This window comes from Sclerotinia sclerotiorum, genomic scaffold (genome assembly GCF_000146945.2).
Source record: "Sclerotinia sclerotiorum 1980 UF-70 scaffold_12 genomic scaffold, whole genome shotgun sequence".
NCBI classification, from domain to species: domain Eukaryota; kingdom Fungi; phylum Ascomycota; class Leotiomycetes; order Helotiales; family Sclerotiniaceae; genus Sclerotinia; species Sclerotinia sclerotiorum.
Window position 1 is genome coordinate 862,007 of NW_001820824.1, and position 15,817 is coordinate 877,823.

The 15,817-nt window shown below is 40.8% G+C and overlaps 5 protein-coding genes across 5 annotated transcripts; 4 read left to right on the forward strand and 1 right to left on the reverse strand.

The window, feature by feature from the left end:
- Positions 1 to 132: 132 nt before the first annotated feature.
- On the forward strand, positions 133 to 2,925 carry SS1G_08992 (predicted protein; the record flags this gene model as incomplete). The annotated part of the gene is made up of 4 exons (XM_001590178.1): positions 133 to 1,658; positions 1,714 to 2,207; positions 2,594 to 2,791; positions 2,888 to 2,925. 4 exons carry the CDS (start codon positions 133 to 135, stop codon positions 2,923 to 2,925), a joined length of 2,256 nt encoding a protein of 751 aa, XP_001590228.1.
- A 4,737-nt stretch (positions 2,926 to 7,662) lies between these two features.
- On the reverse strand, positions 7,663 to 8,381 carry SS1G_08993 (predicted protein; the record flags this gene model as incomplete). The annotated part of the gene is made up of 4 exons (XM_001590179.1): positions 7,663 to 7,689; positions 7,875 to 7,953; positions 8,006 to 8,173; positions 8,365 to 8,381. The coding sequence occupies 4 exons, from the start codon at positions 8,379 to 8,381 to the stop codon at positions 7,663 to 7,665; spliced, it is 291 nt and encodes a 96-aa protein (XP_001590229.1).
- A 1,064-nt stretch (positions 8,382 to 9,445) lies between these two features.
- Positions 9,446 to 9,562, forward strand: SS1G_08994 (hypothetical protein; the record flags this gene model as incomplete). The annotated part of the gene is made up of 1 exon (XM_001590180.1): positions 9,446 to 9,562. One exon carries the CDS (start codon positions 9,446 to 9,448, stop codon positions 9,560 to 9,562), a length of 117 nt encoding a protein of 38 aa, XP_001590230.1.
- An 88-nt stretch (positions 9,563 to 9,650) lies between these two features.
- SS1G_08995 (predicted protein) lies at positions 9,651 to 11,530 on the forward strand (the record flags this gene model as incomplete). The annotated part of the gene is made up of 5 exons (XM_001590181.1): positions 9,651 to 9,734; positions 10,223 to 10,312; positions 10,880 to 10,955; positions 11,056 to 11,159; positions 11,477 to 11,530. 5 exons carry the CDS (start codon positions 9,651 to 9,653, stop codon positions 11,528 to 11,530), a joined length of 408 nt encoding a protein of 135 aa, XP_001590231.1.
- Positions 11,531 to 13,735: 2,205 nt separating this feature from the next.
- Positions 13,736 to 15,188, forward strand: SS1G_08996 (hypothetical protein; the record flags this gene model as incomplete). Its single annotated transcript, XM_001590182.1, has 3 exons — positions 13,736 to 13,807; positions 13,886 to 14,056; positions 14,259 to 15,188. The coding sequence occupies 3 exons, from the start codon at positions 13,736 to 13,738 to the stop codon at positions 15,186 to 15,188; spliced, it is 1,173 nt and encodes a 390-aa protein (XP_001590232.1).
- Positions 15,189 to 15,817: the final 629 nt, after the last annotated feature.

Sequence of the window (15,817 nt, forward strand, 5' to 3'; positions counted from 1 at the left end):
GGGGCTTCACTTACCAGATCGCCCTGATACAACAGTTCTTCAACGCAGTGGCTTCACTTACCTGATCATCCAAGTGCTAGCGTAACGAAGGAGGCTACAAATAAGGACTTTGAAGCAGATTCGGCACGAGAGATGAGAAAAGATAGCAACGGACCCAGGCTCCATCTTCCCAGCATCCCGAGTGCGGCCATTCAACAAGCTGCAGTCAATGCCTGTGTCCAACAACAAAACAATCTTGGCCAAGAAGAATCAAATGCTCCATCAAAATTTCCTAACGCCGAGAGTGATCGGAGACAAGGAGGTACTGATGCATCTGCAAAAATGAGCCGTTCTCAGACTCGTGCTTGTGCTCGTGCAGGTGAACCAATCACAAAACTCTCTGGACCGCCACCGTCTTTATTCCAACCTCTTGACTCTGACTCGTCACCTGAGGAGGGCAAATCGTCGCAGCGTCGGAAGACTTCGCATTTCACATGGGCGTTCGCAGACCACGTTGATTTTGGTAAACCTGGTCCTGGCAATAAGTACCAAAAACCCAATTCAGCGCAGGACCCAGTACTAGTGGGGGACGATTTGACGGTTGAGAAGACGAATGAGGAAGTCAATAGTCAATCACAGGATGTTGACCGCCCAGTAACAGAAGTTCCATGTGTCATTGACCTCACAAATGGGGATGAGGATGAATTACCAGCGGAGAATGAGAAAGACAATTGGATTGATGAGATTGATGGACAAAATCATTCTGAAGACTTGGGGGACGGCCAGCGTCTTGCTCAAGACTACCAGAGCTTTCTTACTCCTAGGCAAAATAAATTGGCGCCCACGAATAACCCCATTCAACAGATTCCGCCGGTACAGCCTGTTTCACAATACCATCCACAAATTCCAGTCAACGCACAAAGTTTGGCTCCTCAAAATGGAATTCCGCATCAATCCCAACTTCAGGAAGGTTCAGTGGTTGATGCGCCAAGTGGTCACACTTACCCCCCTAATACCAACCATCCGAATTCTGGACGACAATTTTCTCACATTAACGGCAATTTTTCGAGCTCTCCTTCGAATTATTCGTCACCATATGGGCAGGACATCCAACAGACTCCGGAAGTAGAACCTTTTCAATCATCCTACCCTGAACTTAAAAACAATCTACCCTTCTTCAATCCTAATGATGAGTTTCTTCAGTTTCTTGCATTTGAGGAAGATTATGGATTGCAACACCTTCCAATGGATCAAGCAGCTTCACTCCCTCACCATGATCAAGCAGCATCGTTCCCACATCATGGTCACTTGAACCAAACTAATGAAAAACATGACGACGGCTTTAGTGATGGAGAAAGTGATAGCGAGGAGGGAAGCTCGGCTGGTAGAACAGGAAATATTCAGAAAAACGGACGCAATGCAAAAACGAGTCCCCGGAAATATAAACCACGACCACGCGAGACTCGTGCTGAGTATGGCTACCATAGACCATGGATGAGTTACGAAGAATACAAGTATCTCTTCCCTTTGGCTGAGCCACGTTTGTGCTTTGAAAATGCTATTGCACAGCAAATGGAGGAAGACAAGGCATTGATAGCCAAAGGAGAGGCAATCCCTCCAAGAATTCCCATCACAAGACACATCAAGATTTCTCACGAGAGGCTCGATGCACTTAACCAGTAAGTAGAACTGCTGCTCACTTTTCCGAATATTTTGCTGACTGATACTGTCTAGACTACGTCTTTCAAAAGGTGATGAGCCATTCAAGCCGAAGCTTTCAGGCGTGAAAGATCCATTCGCTTTCCTCGATGCAAAAAGAAGACGGATTGAGGAAGAGCAGGAAGGCTTGCCTGGCCACGAGAATCAAGAAATGAGACCAAATGCAAAGCGCCCGAGACTCGCCCCAGCGCCAATCCAAACTGCCGCACCTATGAATGGCAATCCGATGATGGTACAGCAAGATCCTTATGCGATGGAGAAGCGCCAACGTCACTATTTGGCATACCGAGTACCAAAGCTGAGGGAAAAATGCAAAGCTTTGAAACTTAGCACCCTAGGGCTGAAAGGAGTTTTGATACAACGTTTGGTGGACCATGAGGCCAATAGCCGTCCTGCTGTTACAAACAATATTCAGCAAAGCAATCGGGGTCAAAGTGGTTGGGTAGTTCGCCATGATCAGCCAATGCCTGATGTCGGTCCCATAAATGGAATGCATGCCCGTCCCGTTGGTATGAATTATGGTCAACAACAGCATCAAGGTCAGGTTGGACGGGTAGTTCGTCAGGATCAGCCATCGCATTATGCTAATCCAGGGCATGGAATGCGACCATCAACTAACTACCGCCAAAATCCATCAACCATGCTATCCGCTTTACCAACAGAACATCGAGAACCTGACACTGGGCCGATTATTTATGGAAATGGAAATCAGCAACCTTGGAACGGTGGTCATTTTGGATCTTCGAATAATCATTATACACCTCCAGCCCATGGTACTAGCGCTAGACAGCATCATGAATGCTGTCTTCGGTGGATATGGTACTTCCCAGCAGCCAATGAATGGTGGTAGCAACAGATACCCCTCATGGAAGTTTGCAACAACCTTATTCCGCAGGCTATCAAGGAAACACTCGTGTTCGTCCTCAATATTCAGCGCAACGCTTTGCTGGTGGATATATGCCTAGTCTTCCTGAAGGATCAATGCATAACCCGCCTCAAGGAATATACGGCACTAGCATGCGACAACGACCAAGTGACAATGGCAATGGACATGTTAATAGGGCTATGGGTATGACCTCCAACCACATGTCCCGTATGAACTCCAATCAAAACAACATCAATCAAACGATATCAAACTGGTTGGATTCTGATGCCATGAACTGGCAAGCTGATATGCAAATAGATCTAGGTGATATGAACTGGAATGACAGCACTCAACCGTTCTAGCAAAGACCTTCTCATAGTGGCCCTCAATCATCAAGCTAGGATGGAGTTGTTGGGGGATAGTAGAATAGCTGCATGATTTGCTATTCACTCAAACCTGGATAGAAGGGGTTCGCACAAAAATGTTCTTAGATGTTATTCGATTGGGATTGATTTTTGATATGAAGGGTGATGGATGATGAGTTTGAGCTCGATGGGGAATAAGCTTCATAATTTCAGGTCTTATCAATATTTCTTTGGTGCTTAGTTGGTCGGGTGAATGATACCCTAGGGTGTTTATTGGGTTTAGGATTTTGTTGGCAGGTATACCCCGGACTGCATTGGTGTTTGGGTGTCGGATCAGAAGGATTTCTTTTGTCAGGGAATGGATACCAAGTAGATGGGAAATTTCTAGCTTGTAGCAATAGATAACAATGAATAAATATTAAAACCATTTTACATACTTTATTGTGATTTTGTTTTGTGATTCCATTTGTGTGAGTAATCGATGTACTGCTGATGATTTGAGGTAGTGATAATCCTTGAGGGGTAAGTAATGTCGTATGAAGTCGTTATAAATGGTGAAGCCTCTTTTTGTATTATGAACTAATAGTGAGAAAGTGAATTAGTCTATTGATCTGAATAATTATCTGAGTAGGTAATGCACAATGGTAAACCGCTCTCCTCATAATCTCAAAAGTACCACCTTTTATAGAAACTGTCCAAGAACAATTTTTGACATTGGGATTTGTTGAACTTACCTTTTAATTTTGACTTGATGTCAAGGGCATTCCTCGGTTGTCTCCCGTAACTCTTTATGATTCCATACCAATGTACTATGGTAACATAAAATGGAAAAGTACATCTATACTGATCAATGGCAATATAGATATCTTTTGCTTTGTGGGAGCAAAAGAAAACCATCAAATGATTATTGACACCAGCACTGAGAAATCCAAAAGTTAATGAATCACAAAGCTTTAATGCATACCTACTAAAAGCTTAAGAGGGGAGGGGAGAGGGATTGAAGCACCTCTCAATCTCACTTTTATTCAGATTCACGAGTTGCTCCTTAATCATCATGCATTCACCACCATTGTACCTACCACCCTTATAGTTGTGCTTTCCCCAAAGATCAAACTTTTTTGATCTCCAAGTTAATTATTGATTTAAAGCTCCTTAAATACAAGTAAAGTACGGGGCTTAGATGTGTTCTTTGCTGTATCTAAGATTAATTTTTAAACTGAAGGCTTATGTACTGTATCTTTCTTCACATCATTGTCCGAGTGGAGCTTGTAGCGAAGATTTCGCTGCAATTCCAGAAGTCTTGTAGCAAGAGCTTGGTATCATTGGGAAATTGTTCAAATATCAGTTAGACTAATTGGAGTCTGGATGAGGGGGTATAGCCTCATTGTGAAAAGCGGGAAGATTTCATGACACTGAACCGTAATCCAAGGATGGAAATATACCAAAATTAACTAGTCTCATAAAATTGCTTCGAGAAGTTTCTACTTGTTTCTTATGATATAATGTTAAATTTTATAAGTTGGTCTCTTTTACTTTGAAACGTTTTGGTTTCTCATAACACTCCATTCTTTCTCAGAACCCTTCTTAATCCAACCCATCTATTCTAGGCAACTCACCGAGGAGACGATCATCTTCCACATCTTCCGCTCGACTTATCCATCATCTACTACCCTGCAGTGCTCTACAGCATCTAATTCATACAATCATACCATAGATCAATGAGTTCCACATACTGCTCGATGATCTGCTATTCCGCACGCAGAAACGGGATCTGTAATTTTAGGGCAGCCGAAGCTATAGCTATAGCTATAGCTAATGAACATTTTATGAAAGCTATATCTTCCAATTATATCTAATTTAAACAACCAATGACTAGTAAGTTGGTTGTTACAACAACGCAAAAAACAATAACATCAGATATGAATCAAAAATACCCAAAACAAACGCATACCATAGACTACAAGAATGGCAGATATAATGCTTCTACGGCAACAGATCTCCTTCATCCCTCTCCACCCCAGCCCCCCCCCCCCCCCCCCCCCCCCCAAAAAATCCAAAATGTTTTTTTATACAGCGAGGGGTGAGATAAAAGAAACGGGAAATAAAACCAAAACTTGCCCCCCGCAACCAACCAACGGGAAGTACTTTCGAGCTGAAGTCATATTTGCTGTGTTTTCTCCGGCTCCAATCATTAATATCCACCTTACTTCACCATCTTCTTGCCCGTGTCTAAACACTGTATCAAAAGTTGAAGATATGGGGCGGTTGCTTTTTCACCTAGCCTGGTCTAAAAATAAGTACCCTAGTGGATAAAAACGAAATAAATTATAACTTTGTCTCTGTGTGGTTATGTATGAGTATTAAAGAGAGTGTATAAGATTTCCGCTGATGTTGAGGGGAAGTTTATTGGAGGTAGTTATAGTTGAGGTATAAGAAGGAAAGGAGGGAAACAATATCTTCACATATCTTTTCTGCTCAACCTTCCTCCATACTTCCAACAAGGTCCTAAAATTCTTGTCTTGGAGAAAATACTTCTACTGTATGTCCTGCGATGAACAAGTGACGAAGTATTCACACCATTTGGCTAATAGGAACTATCTATTATCCACCACAGACTACGAATATTCGCACCTCATTATACTGACACTCTAAGTCTCACACTCGTGAACTATTCTGTCCCCGAACTATTAGGGAAATTATTTTCGCGGAATGCAAAATAGTGAAGAAGAACAATAACAGCAATAGTAAACAATATTGACATGCAGAGAACTCGAAAATGAACAAGAAAACCCGAACAAAAGCTATTCGACCTTCCCACATAAGAAGTCCGAGGAATCGACTACAAAACCCACCGGTAGCGTTCGTGCGGTCGCATGATTATAAGAGACAGACCCTTGGTTTCATAATTTCGCTTTCGAGATGACTTTGAGCTCTCAAAAGATCTGGAGAGTCCCCTTCACTTTCATCTCTACAGACTGTCACTTAACTGTCGAGCAAGTGAAAGATTCACTTTTCATTCCACTGACATTTTTTTGCCTCCTCCCTGGTCAGCTTATTCACTAGCGTGCATATATAATATGCTGAGCTGATACTAAACGAGTGAAAGTACTCCATAGGAAGCAAAAAACATTGCTAACCCCGCGCTCTCCGCTCTCCACAGTTTCTCAAAAAGCTCCGTCTTATAAGTAATTCTCAACTACCTAGGTAGGTATACAAACCTGGCATCGGCTTATACTTTTCGAGGTCTATAAACTAGGTGTTATATTACGAGATAACACAACCCACCCCATACTCCATCTTTCACCAATGCACTTCCTAATTTCACATCCTGTTCATACCTTCCCCCAAATAATCAAAGATAGCCAAATGACCTATCATCCGATCAACAAGTAACTAGCTAATCTTCCCATCCCAATCTCAGCCATCAATCAGCTCATCATGACTCATGTGCATAAAAAATATGTAAGCAGCCACTAACCTCCGCATTAGAACACCACGCTACAACCAAAAGCGCCTTCAGTAAAGATCTTCTTTGGAATGAAACGGGACAATCAATCAAAAGAATAGATAGATAACACTAGTCTGAATACGACGTTGAGAATTATTCAGCACCGTTAATAGACAGCAGCTGATATACGCACGCGCCAGCTATTCATTCTTTCCCTTTTCTATCTTCAACGTTTCAAAGTAATATATCATAATAAATGAAATAGAGTGTAAAGCATATCTCTATCTCTATCTATCTATTGAATGAATGAAAAACCCCTGACAAACGGGCATCGGGACCCCGCATAAATTGAAAACCACCACGCACAAATCCGAACGCGTCAATAATATTAAATCCCAAACTTCTGGTAAGGTTAAATGAAACATGTACAGTGCAGAAATAAGCATAAACAAGCATAAGTATAAACAAGCATACATACCAACACGTGAACCAAACCAAAGAAAGATATGAAATGAACCAACCAAGCGCATGCACATGGAAATACACATGGAATTACAAATATATCGTATATAGAAAACGAACCAAACGAATTCAACAAATCAACAGACATAATAACACTGACTGATTGACTTGCTTTGTGCGAGGAGAAGCTGCAAAATGGCATATCGCGTAAGCTTAATGCAAACTAACTTCGAATTTCGAATTTCATCCCCTTGCCCCTTCCTAGTGTGAATCATTACGTGAAATATGCGATGGATGCGTGGGCCGGGTGCGGCACAGTAGGTAGGTAAGCTTAAGGTAAGGAAGGTAAGGTAAGGTGATGAATGGATGATAGCGTGGTGGACATGGTATGGTACCTGCGGAGTATGGTATAGTGTTTCACTAGCTCGATGCATGCGTGATTGAAGGAAGGAAGGAGAAGACGCGTGAGAGGTTACCGACTGGCTGGTTCGCTTGCTTGCTTGTTTCGCTTCTGTCTGTTCTGTTTGTAGAATTAATAAAGGAAGTTTTCCTAGGTATGTACCTAAGCTAGCTGAAAAATTGGTTTTGTTTTACTCTGTAGAGGTTTTTATTGGTTTGGGTTTGGTGATGTGGGATTTCGAATCTAGAAGTAATTTCCTACCGATTATGTGCTACGAGTATACGTGTACATGGTGAATGTGAAATATATTAGTCAGCTAGAATCATCCCACTTGTTCGACTTGTTTGACTCCGCAAATTCCCGTCCCCATATTCATTCCCCAGGTTTTCGACATTTAAACCCTAATCTCGAACACTTACTTACCTTAGTATTTCCTCTTCTCCCGACCTACCTACCTATATAATTAAAACAATCTCACAACATAATAATTACCATATCGTATATCCGTACAACACAACACAACACAACCACCCAACGCCCAACCAATCACCTGATCAAACACTCATGCAGAAAACCAAGACATTTCCTTTCATTTCACCCGTAAAATCGGAATCGGAAATCGGAGCTGAAACTAACTAGTCTATGTACAGAGCATGCATTTGGTGCTGTACTGCGCGACTTCTTGGCACCCCAGAATTTATATATCTTGCTGGGACTCATGTAATTCATGTAATTCATGTAATTTCATGTAACAGATATATACTTACTAGGTATGTGACAATAATAGCAAGATCCCCATGAAATGATTACGGACTTGTACGAGTCTTGGCACGGCTTTCGGGCTTGTGTAACCTCCTAGCCTACGTAGCCCAATTCTATGCGTGTAACCTAAGCGAACCGAAGCATTTTCTCTCTGGAGTCTAGAGTCTAGATACCTAGAGATAGATAGATAGATGTGTGTAACATTTGATACCTAGATAGATGTCATTGGTGCATGGCATGCATGTGAAAAAGTATAAAATATCTACCTACCTACCTACCTACCTACCTACCTAGGTAACCTTATCTTTCAGTACCTATTATAACTTATTTTCTAGGTATACATACATATATGCACATCACATACACAACATCACATCCCATCTTTATACTTTACCTATCTACATATATACATACCTATACGCGCAGTAGCCAACTAGCTAGCGGCTGCAACGATTGATTCAAAACGTGGCAGTCAGTCTAATATCTATCTGACTGATATTTAAATACCTACCTAGTATATACATAGCAAGCTTTATTATTAATCCATTAAAAATATCTATTATTCTATCCAAGAACTTTAAAGCGCTCTCGTTTAGAAAATCAGCTGATTCTTTATTTTCTATTTCAAAAGAATCATTAATGATGGTTTTGATTTGAGATTTCTACGAACGAATTCCCTCGAATAGCTCGAATCTCCGTAGTTCAAATATTTGACTTTTATTTATTTATTCATTCATTCATTATAATTAACCTTAATATTTTAAAGAATCTTCCGCATTTCGTTATCGAATAAGGTTACATATAACAAATACTCTAGATGTGGGTATCACCAGTACCTAAATTAAGTAATCGTTAAGTTTAACGTTATGCGAGTATGTTGTAAGGATAAGGGGGGAAGGGTGAAAGAGGGGCGAAGGAGTGATTAAAGTCAGAGTATGGCTGCGATTATGGGTGGACTTTTGGACTTTTGATGTATATTCCGGATGGTATGTGTGTATGTTTGTATGTGTGTGCACTGTGCAGGGAGGAAGTTGGAGGTTTGGAGTGGAGTGGATGGAATATTTGATATTTGGCGGCAAAATGGAGAATTGAACGAACGGGTGGGATGTGGGATGGAGAACATGGTTACACAGGATTTAAGTTATTTATTTATGGTTTGATGGAGATTCATGGAGATTTTTGAAATATTTATAATTACAATGCGAAAGTAGTGAATTATACGACGACTAAGTTAGAGTTAACGATATCTGATACCTCGAGAATAGAAATACAAATGAAGGGATTTACACCATTCAACTACATCCAACTCCATTCGCCAATTCCCAGTTGATTATCAAGAACTGTTAGACATCAAAATCTCCATATCAACATCGACACCCATCGCTCTCATCTATCAACATTTAATTCCCGAATTTCACCCCCAAAAATCGTTCAATCAAGCGTGGATGTCTCATCACCTCATTCGGCATTCGGTGCTCACAAACATTCCCATCCGCATTCGCTTGTTACTTCCTCATCCGAGTCCTCATTACAAGTTTAGCAAGCTCTTACCAAGCAAGTAACCTAATCTAGACTCTTTCTCCACGGCTCCAAAAAACTGTCATATATGAATATACGTAGCCGCAGGGTATTTTGAAGATCAAGGCTTAAATGAACAATGTCAAGATCGACATTTTCGACTACACGCCACAAGACATCAAGAACCCTTGGCCGATGAATTTTCACCTTGCGTTGGTACAATAATGCGCCACCTTCGGTGAAATATTTAGGGCCCGCGTGAAGCGGGAGGTGAAGTCGTGATCTGCTCGTTTGGAGATTCTGTGGAGCATGGAGGGGAGACAAACGGACAATCAAACAAGCATTAACCATCGAATATTCGTCAAATGAGGTTATTGCTAGGATATGCGAGCGAGGAGATTTGATAGTAGGCTCTTGGTGGGTTGACAGGTGGACATGTGGAGATCTAGGAAGATCATGGGCTACGTATACGCGGTGCACGCGTGAGAATGAGGTTTTGACTCTTGAGAGTCTCGCGGATAGAGAATTCGAGGAGCAAGCATGATCCCTTGAATATTCGCAATGCAAGGTCTTTTGGGGTAAGTAAGCTCAGCAAGATTCAAGAAACCTTCAGTAGTCAGTGGAGTGGGAGTTTGGTGGAAGTCTGGTACCTGGAGGAAGTTTTTGTAGGTCTAGTGTTCGTACGTTTCGGCTGAATGTTCTAGGGAGGAGATTTCGAGGGGAAAATCGAAGTGCTGGTTGAAGTAAGAGACGAAAGAATTTATCAAAATTTTTACAAGGGAAAGGATTTTGAAGTATACGAATTTCAAGCTAGTAGCCGGATGAAAGCTTCAGAGGAAGGGGTTGGACTCAAAGGTCCTGGTTTTTAAGGCGGAATTCCAGGATTCCAGAGGAAGAGGAAGACGGAAAAATGTGGGGGGAACAAGGACATCGTTTTGATATGCGCGCGTAAGCTCGCGGCTTGAGGGTTGTGGTCTCGATTTGAGAATCTAGTCGATGAAGGAGGACGACAGACCTAAATGAAGAGTACGGCCTTTGGTATGAATACCTAGGTACTGCTGTAGTGAACTGTAACATTTTTTACTACTCCGTACATTCCTCGAATGTAGCGGTGAACAAATCCCCTTCACGAATTCATCGAAATTTTCATATTTCACATAAGAGACGGAGATCCTCCAAAATTCGTATTTCATGTACCCCTCTCGCAAACGAATATTCTAGTCAGGGCCAACATGCATAGTATGTGGATAAACAATTAATATAACCTATGGAGACCTTTAGATTTTAGTGCGCGCGTCAATAAATAATGGATCCATAAATGTTGGTGATGAACAAGTGCAATTGATGACTAACCTCCGTAGTTGATGAAGAATACCCCTGAAAGGAACGCTAAGGATCCGGTGATCGGAGACCCTGAAAATGCGCTTATGCAGGTAGGTATGTATGGAGTTTGTTGTTAGGTTACTCTTATGATGATTGTCTGCTTTGGCTTAATATGTTAATACACTGATTAATTAGGAAATAGGGAGTTGAATAGGGCAGATGTTAAGTTTTGCTAGATTACTCCGTATTATTGATATTGATATAAATGAAGAGGGGGAGGGAGATGCAATGATCATGATGAAATTAGGAATTGTTTTGGTACGCAATATAAGATAGATAGTAAGATCTTAGATCTCATCGTACCCGGCCTCATTCAGAGAAATGCAAAGATGAGACTTTCTCTCACAAAGCCGAACCAAAGATTGAAAATTTCTGGATTCCTTTCACAGATTTCTCTTTCGTGATGAGGTTGGGAGGGAATTGCGAAAGGAAAATCAAAAACATATTTGAATGGTTATGTATCACATTTATTAGTGGAGAAAGAAACCGGTATTTGGTCCGTGGTATCGGGTTTTTACTAGAATGAATCGTTATGATACGATATGTTGATGGGAACCGGTGAACGGTCAATATAGTCTCTCCTTCTCCTCGTTGTGAGAAGAATTCGGATCAAAGGGTCTTTCTTGTAAAGGGTCGTACCGCATTGAACTGGCGGTGGAAGATTTGGAAGAAGTTTTGATTGCTTTGATAACTTTGAATCAGATGATTTGAGAGGCAAATACCTTATAGTTGGTTGGTTGGTCGGCTCCTTCATCTTGAGGCCGTGATAATCTGATGGGTTTGGGTTTGAGTTGACACCAAAGTTACACAAATATGCAATGGGAACTGCATTTTTAGTTTCGTAATGAATTTACTATTCTTTTGTACACATCGTGGAATATATTTGTACATATTTGTTTTATACATCTGAGATTGTGTAACGAGTGTTGTTGGCAATTCACAAAACATAGCTTGATATCATATTCCAATCCAGAATCTTCATCTTCTGCAATTTCAAGCATCAGGCTTTTGTAAAATATGATCAAAAGGTAATGAAGTTATACAACATATCAAAAGCATTGATAGCAGGGTTAATATGCGGGACGGGATGTGGATCATATCCTTAGCATACGATATGGATTAAACAAACGGAATCTATGAGGTGGTTGAGTCGCTCCCTGGGAAAGAAAGGGCTTGATGAAAGATCCAATAAGGAGAATCTGCAATGGCTAAAAGCAAACAGATAAAATAAGATGTGGGATTGCTGTCTTATAGAGATTGTTAACGAAAATGATGAAGAAGAAACATCTGAGTTGAAGATATTCTATAAAATTGATAGAACAATAAAGTAAATATAAATTTGATATTCTTCAATATTTTAGCATCATAGTCATTATATCAGTAGTCATTAATACCGTTCGTTGACCATGTTATTGCTCGTACCTGTGCCTACCCCTAGTCCTCCCATCGATATAACGCCTCGTCTAGTATCTAGTACCTATATATCTACTCCGTACAGTAGAATAATCCTAGAATGTCTCCTAGGTAGCTTCCAACTCAGTGTTCACATGTAATTTCTCATCCCCTGTTAAATTTCCTAAATTCTCCTTTTTTTTAATCACGACTAATTGGGTTATCTATTGCGGAGACGAAATACTTTATAAGGAGTAGTCGTCTTGTATATAAAATAACAGCGAGAGAATCGATCAAATTTTAACTTAATTTGGCCTGACATATTTTACCCGCAAAAACTAAAATGAGATTGGATTAGGAAGGTTTCCTTCTCCCCTTGTCCCAGGAACATTTTGGATTTTTGGATTTGGAGTGGAGTAAATTGGCATGAGTGGGTGGATACACAAAGTGGAGAAGATTAAGAGGCTTCGAGTTCCCTTGGCAGCGAATTGAGTTGGATTTTGAGTGCATGAAGTCTCTAAACTCTGGTACAGACAGATACCAAGACGAACTCACAATCAACCAAGGCTACACGAGGAACAGCGCTCGCTCATCGAAAGGCTGCCTTTTCTTCTTCTAGATATATGTCATCAATTGCACCCACCATTCAAAGGAAAAAGAATCTATTCATAAATCTCTTTTGAAAGGGAAACGAAGAAGGCTTATCGCGCATCGCACGTCGCACATCTCACATCACACTTCACATCACACCCTCTCTCATAATTCATGCACGACTGCAACTAGAAATTCATCTCACGATCCACTTCGTTCTGGATTTCAATTCCGTCATTCTAGCCTGTCTATCTACCTGTCAATCGGTCTACCTCCGTACACTTCTTTTCGACTAGATTATATGTGAACGATTCGATCTTTCAAACCAAAAGAAGGGATTTATTAGAACCAAAAGAAAAAGAAAGAGAGGGAAGGATAGAGAGAAGAAATCAATACAATCATAATTTATCATTTACCTACCTACGTTTTCAAGGATTCACTCGACACATCTACCCGGGACACTTTCAATATTCTCCATTCCAATTCCAATTCCAGTTCGAATTCAAATTTTCATTCTTCCTTCTCAGTACGACACAACACCGGGACTTTTCGATAAGAGATCCTAAAACTTTATGCGAATCAATACTACGAAACCCAACATAATCAGAGACGGGTACTACAGAACCACAACCTTCGACTTGATTTCGAATTTCTAATCCTTCTCTACCACGAGGAATAATACAACCTCAATTTCGATAATTCTTCAAAGATCTTCTACAATAACATGTTTTAATACGACTTTAATAATAATTCCTCAGATTTTGCCTTGACTTTTGTCGCATTCGGCCATTCCTCCTAGATTCTACTCCTAGTTACATTGAACTCTTCGAAACTACCTATCTCATCCAAATATGACCTTGATGGAAGGATTAATGTTGGTACCACCCGAAAGGGGTACAATTATTGGAAGAGCAGTATGGAAGGTAAACATATTTTCTAAAGCATTCATCTGCCATTTTATTCCGATTGTTTGTCTGACAAAATTTTCTTCATTCCAATAGCCTCGATATGTTGTCCTTGGTTCCGGAGCACATCTACAAACACAAACCGAACTCCTCGAAAAAGCAAATTCAAAGAAGGGAAAAACAATCAAATCTGCATCTACAAAACCAAGCTTGGTGGATTTGGGAAAGGGATCAGAAGGATTATTCATTTCAATCTACAAGGCAAAGGTATAGTTTTAGATTTGTTCCCTTTTTCATCTGCCTATACGTGCAAACTCCCAATCCCTCATAGCTCGCCGCATTCGCAATTTTGGAAGATATCAAAAGCACTCTTGTAATGTGTCCTCGCGGCAGTGGATTCTCAAGGCTAGCAGAGCGACAACCAATGAGAAAATGAGGGGTACAAAGGTTCTAACTTGACTATCAATAGGGCGACTGGGAATACATTGCGCAGTACCCAATATCTTCTTTTAAATCCTGCGAAATTCGTGCATTAACACATCGAAAACAAGCCACACCATTGCCCACGCTTGTGTTGGAATTCAAACCAGATTCGATATCAGAAAAGCAACGAAAAAGAAGATCAAGTCGAACAGGGGGATTAACTTCAAACAAGGATTCACAATGGCTGGATACACTTCTATTTCGATCAGTTCCTGAGGATCGCAATAATATTTACGATTGGCAGATTACTATCAAACCAAGATTGCAAATTGATGATAATGAAGAAAGTCCAATGAGTCCTTTAAGTCCAATATTCACATCTTTCACCAATCCATTTTCACCAAGAGATCCAAGACCTTCATCTCGAAATGGTAGACAAGATCAACAAGCTCGACCACTTTTCCAATCCTCGGGACCATGCGCTCAAACCTCAAGAGATCGTCCCACAGCATTAATATCTCCTTCTCCCAGTCTTCGTTCCCATCGCTCGGACATTTCTTCTCAAGCAAGTTCATCTCATCCATTAACGGGTTTCACATCAGCTCATCCACAGCCCATCAATACAAATTTGCCAACGGATCTACCCTCACCTGTTTCTGTTTCTGGTTATGATAATTTTATCGAAGGATGGACCACGGCGCAAGGAAGATCATCGGCATTATCTCATCACACTAGAGGAAGTAATAGCATTGCTTCCGCTATTGCACCTCCAATTACCTCACCTATCACAACATCACCTGGACCAAGAGAAACAATTTTGGATAGAGCATTTCAAATGAGATGTATACCTGGAAGTGAAAGATTGAAGGATGAAGAGGAGAAAGTTAGTAGTATTGCTCGATTTGAAGCATTAATGAGAGAACAAGATGAGAGGTTATTACAAAAATCAGCGACTGATAGGGATGGAAAGACATAGACCTGGTTGGGAACTCGAAGAAGAATCTGAGGAATCTGATAATGAGGACCCTGGTAATGTTTTAGAACAATTGGATAGACATGATATACTTATGCCTACTCCTGCACAACGAGCATTGGATTATATAGCTGGTCGACAAACTCCTTTGCCTAGGGCGAGTAGCTCTAGCTCAAGGCCTATGTCACCTCATAGTCCACCAGTTCCTTTTCTAAATCGAGATGCTATGAATGCTCTTCATAGTGGTTCAAGTTCAACCAACCAAAGTTTCTGTTCGATTGGAAATTCTCTTCGCCCACGTACTGGAACAACCTCGTCACATATGCGAAAAAATAGCCGACCGTCGTCTTTCGCATTACCATCAAGATCTATTTCTACAAACGCCGTACCGTCTTCAAATGATAGTGGAAGTGGAAGTTCTGGTTTGGCCCCTAGCAAAGCTGAAAAGGATAAGAGAAGGAGTAGTACATCTACAAAACGACTTTCTTTTCAGGAATTTGCAAGGAGATTAAGTTCAACTAGTTCACTTCTTTTGGTTCAAACAAATGCTAGTTCGAATTCTGGAAGAGGTGATAGTTTCAGGGAAAGAGATGATTCTAGCCGAGAAAGCGTTAGTGATTATGGTCTGGAAA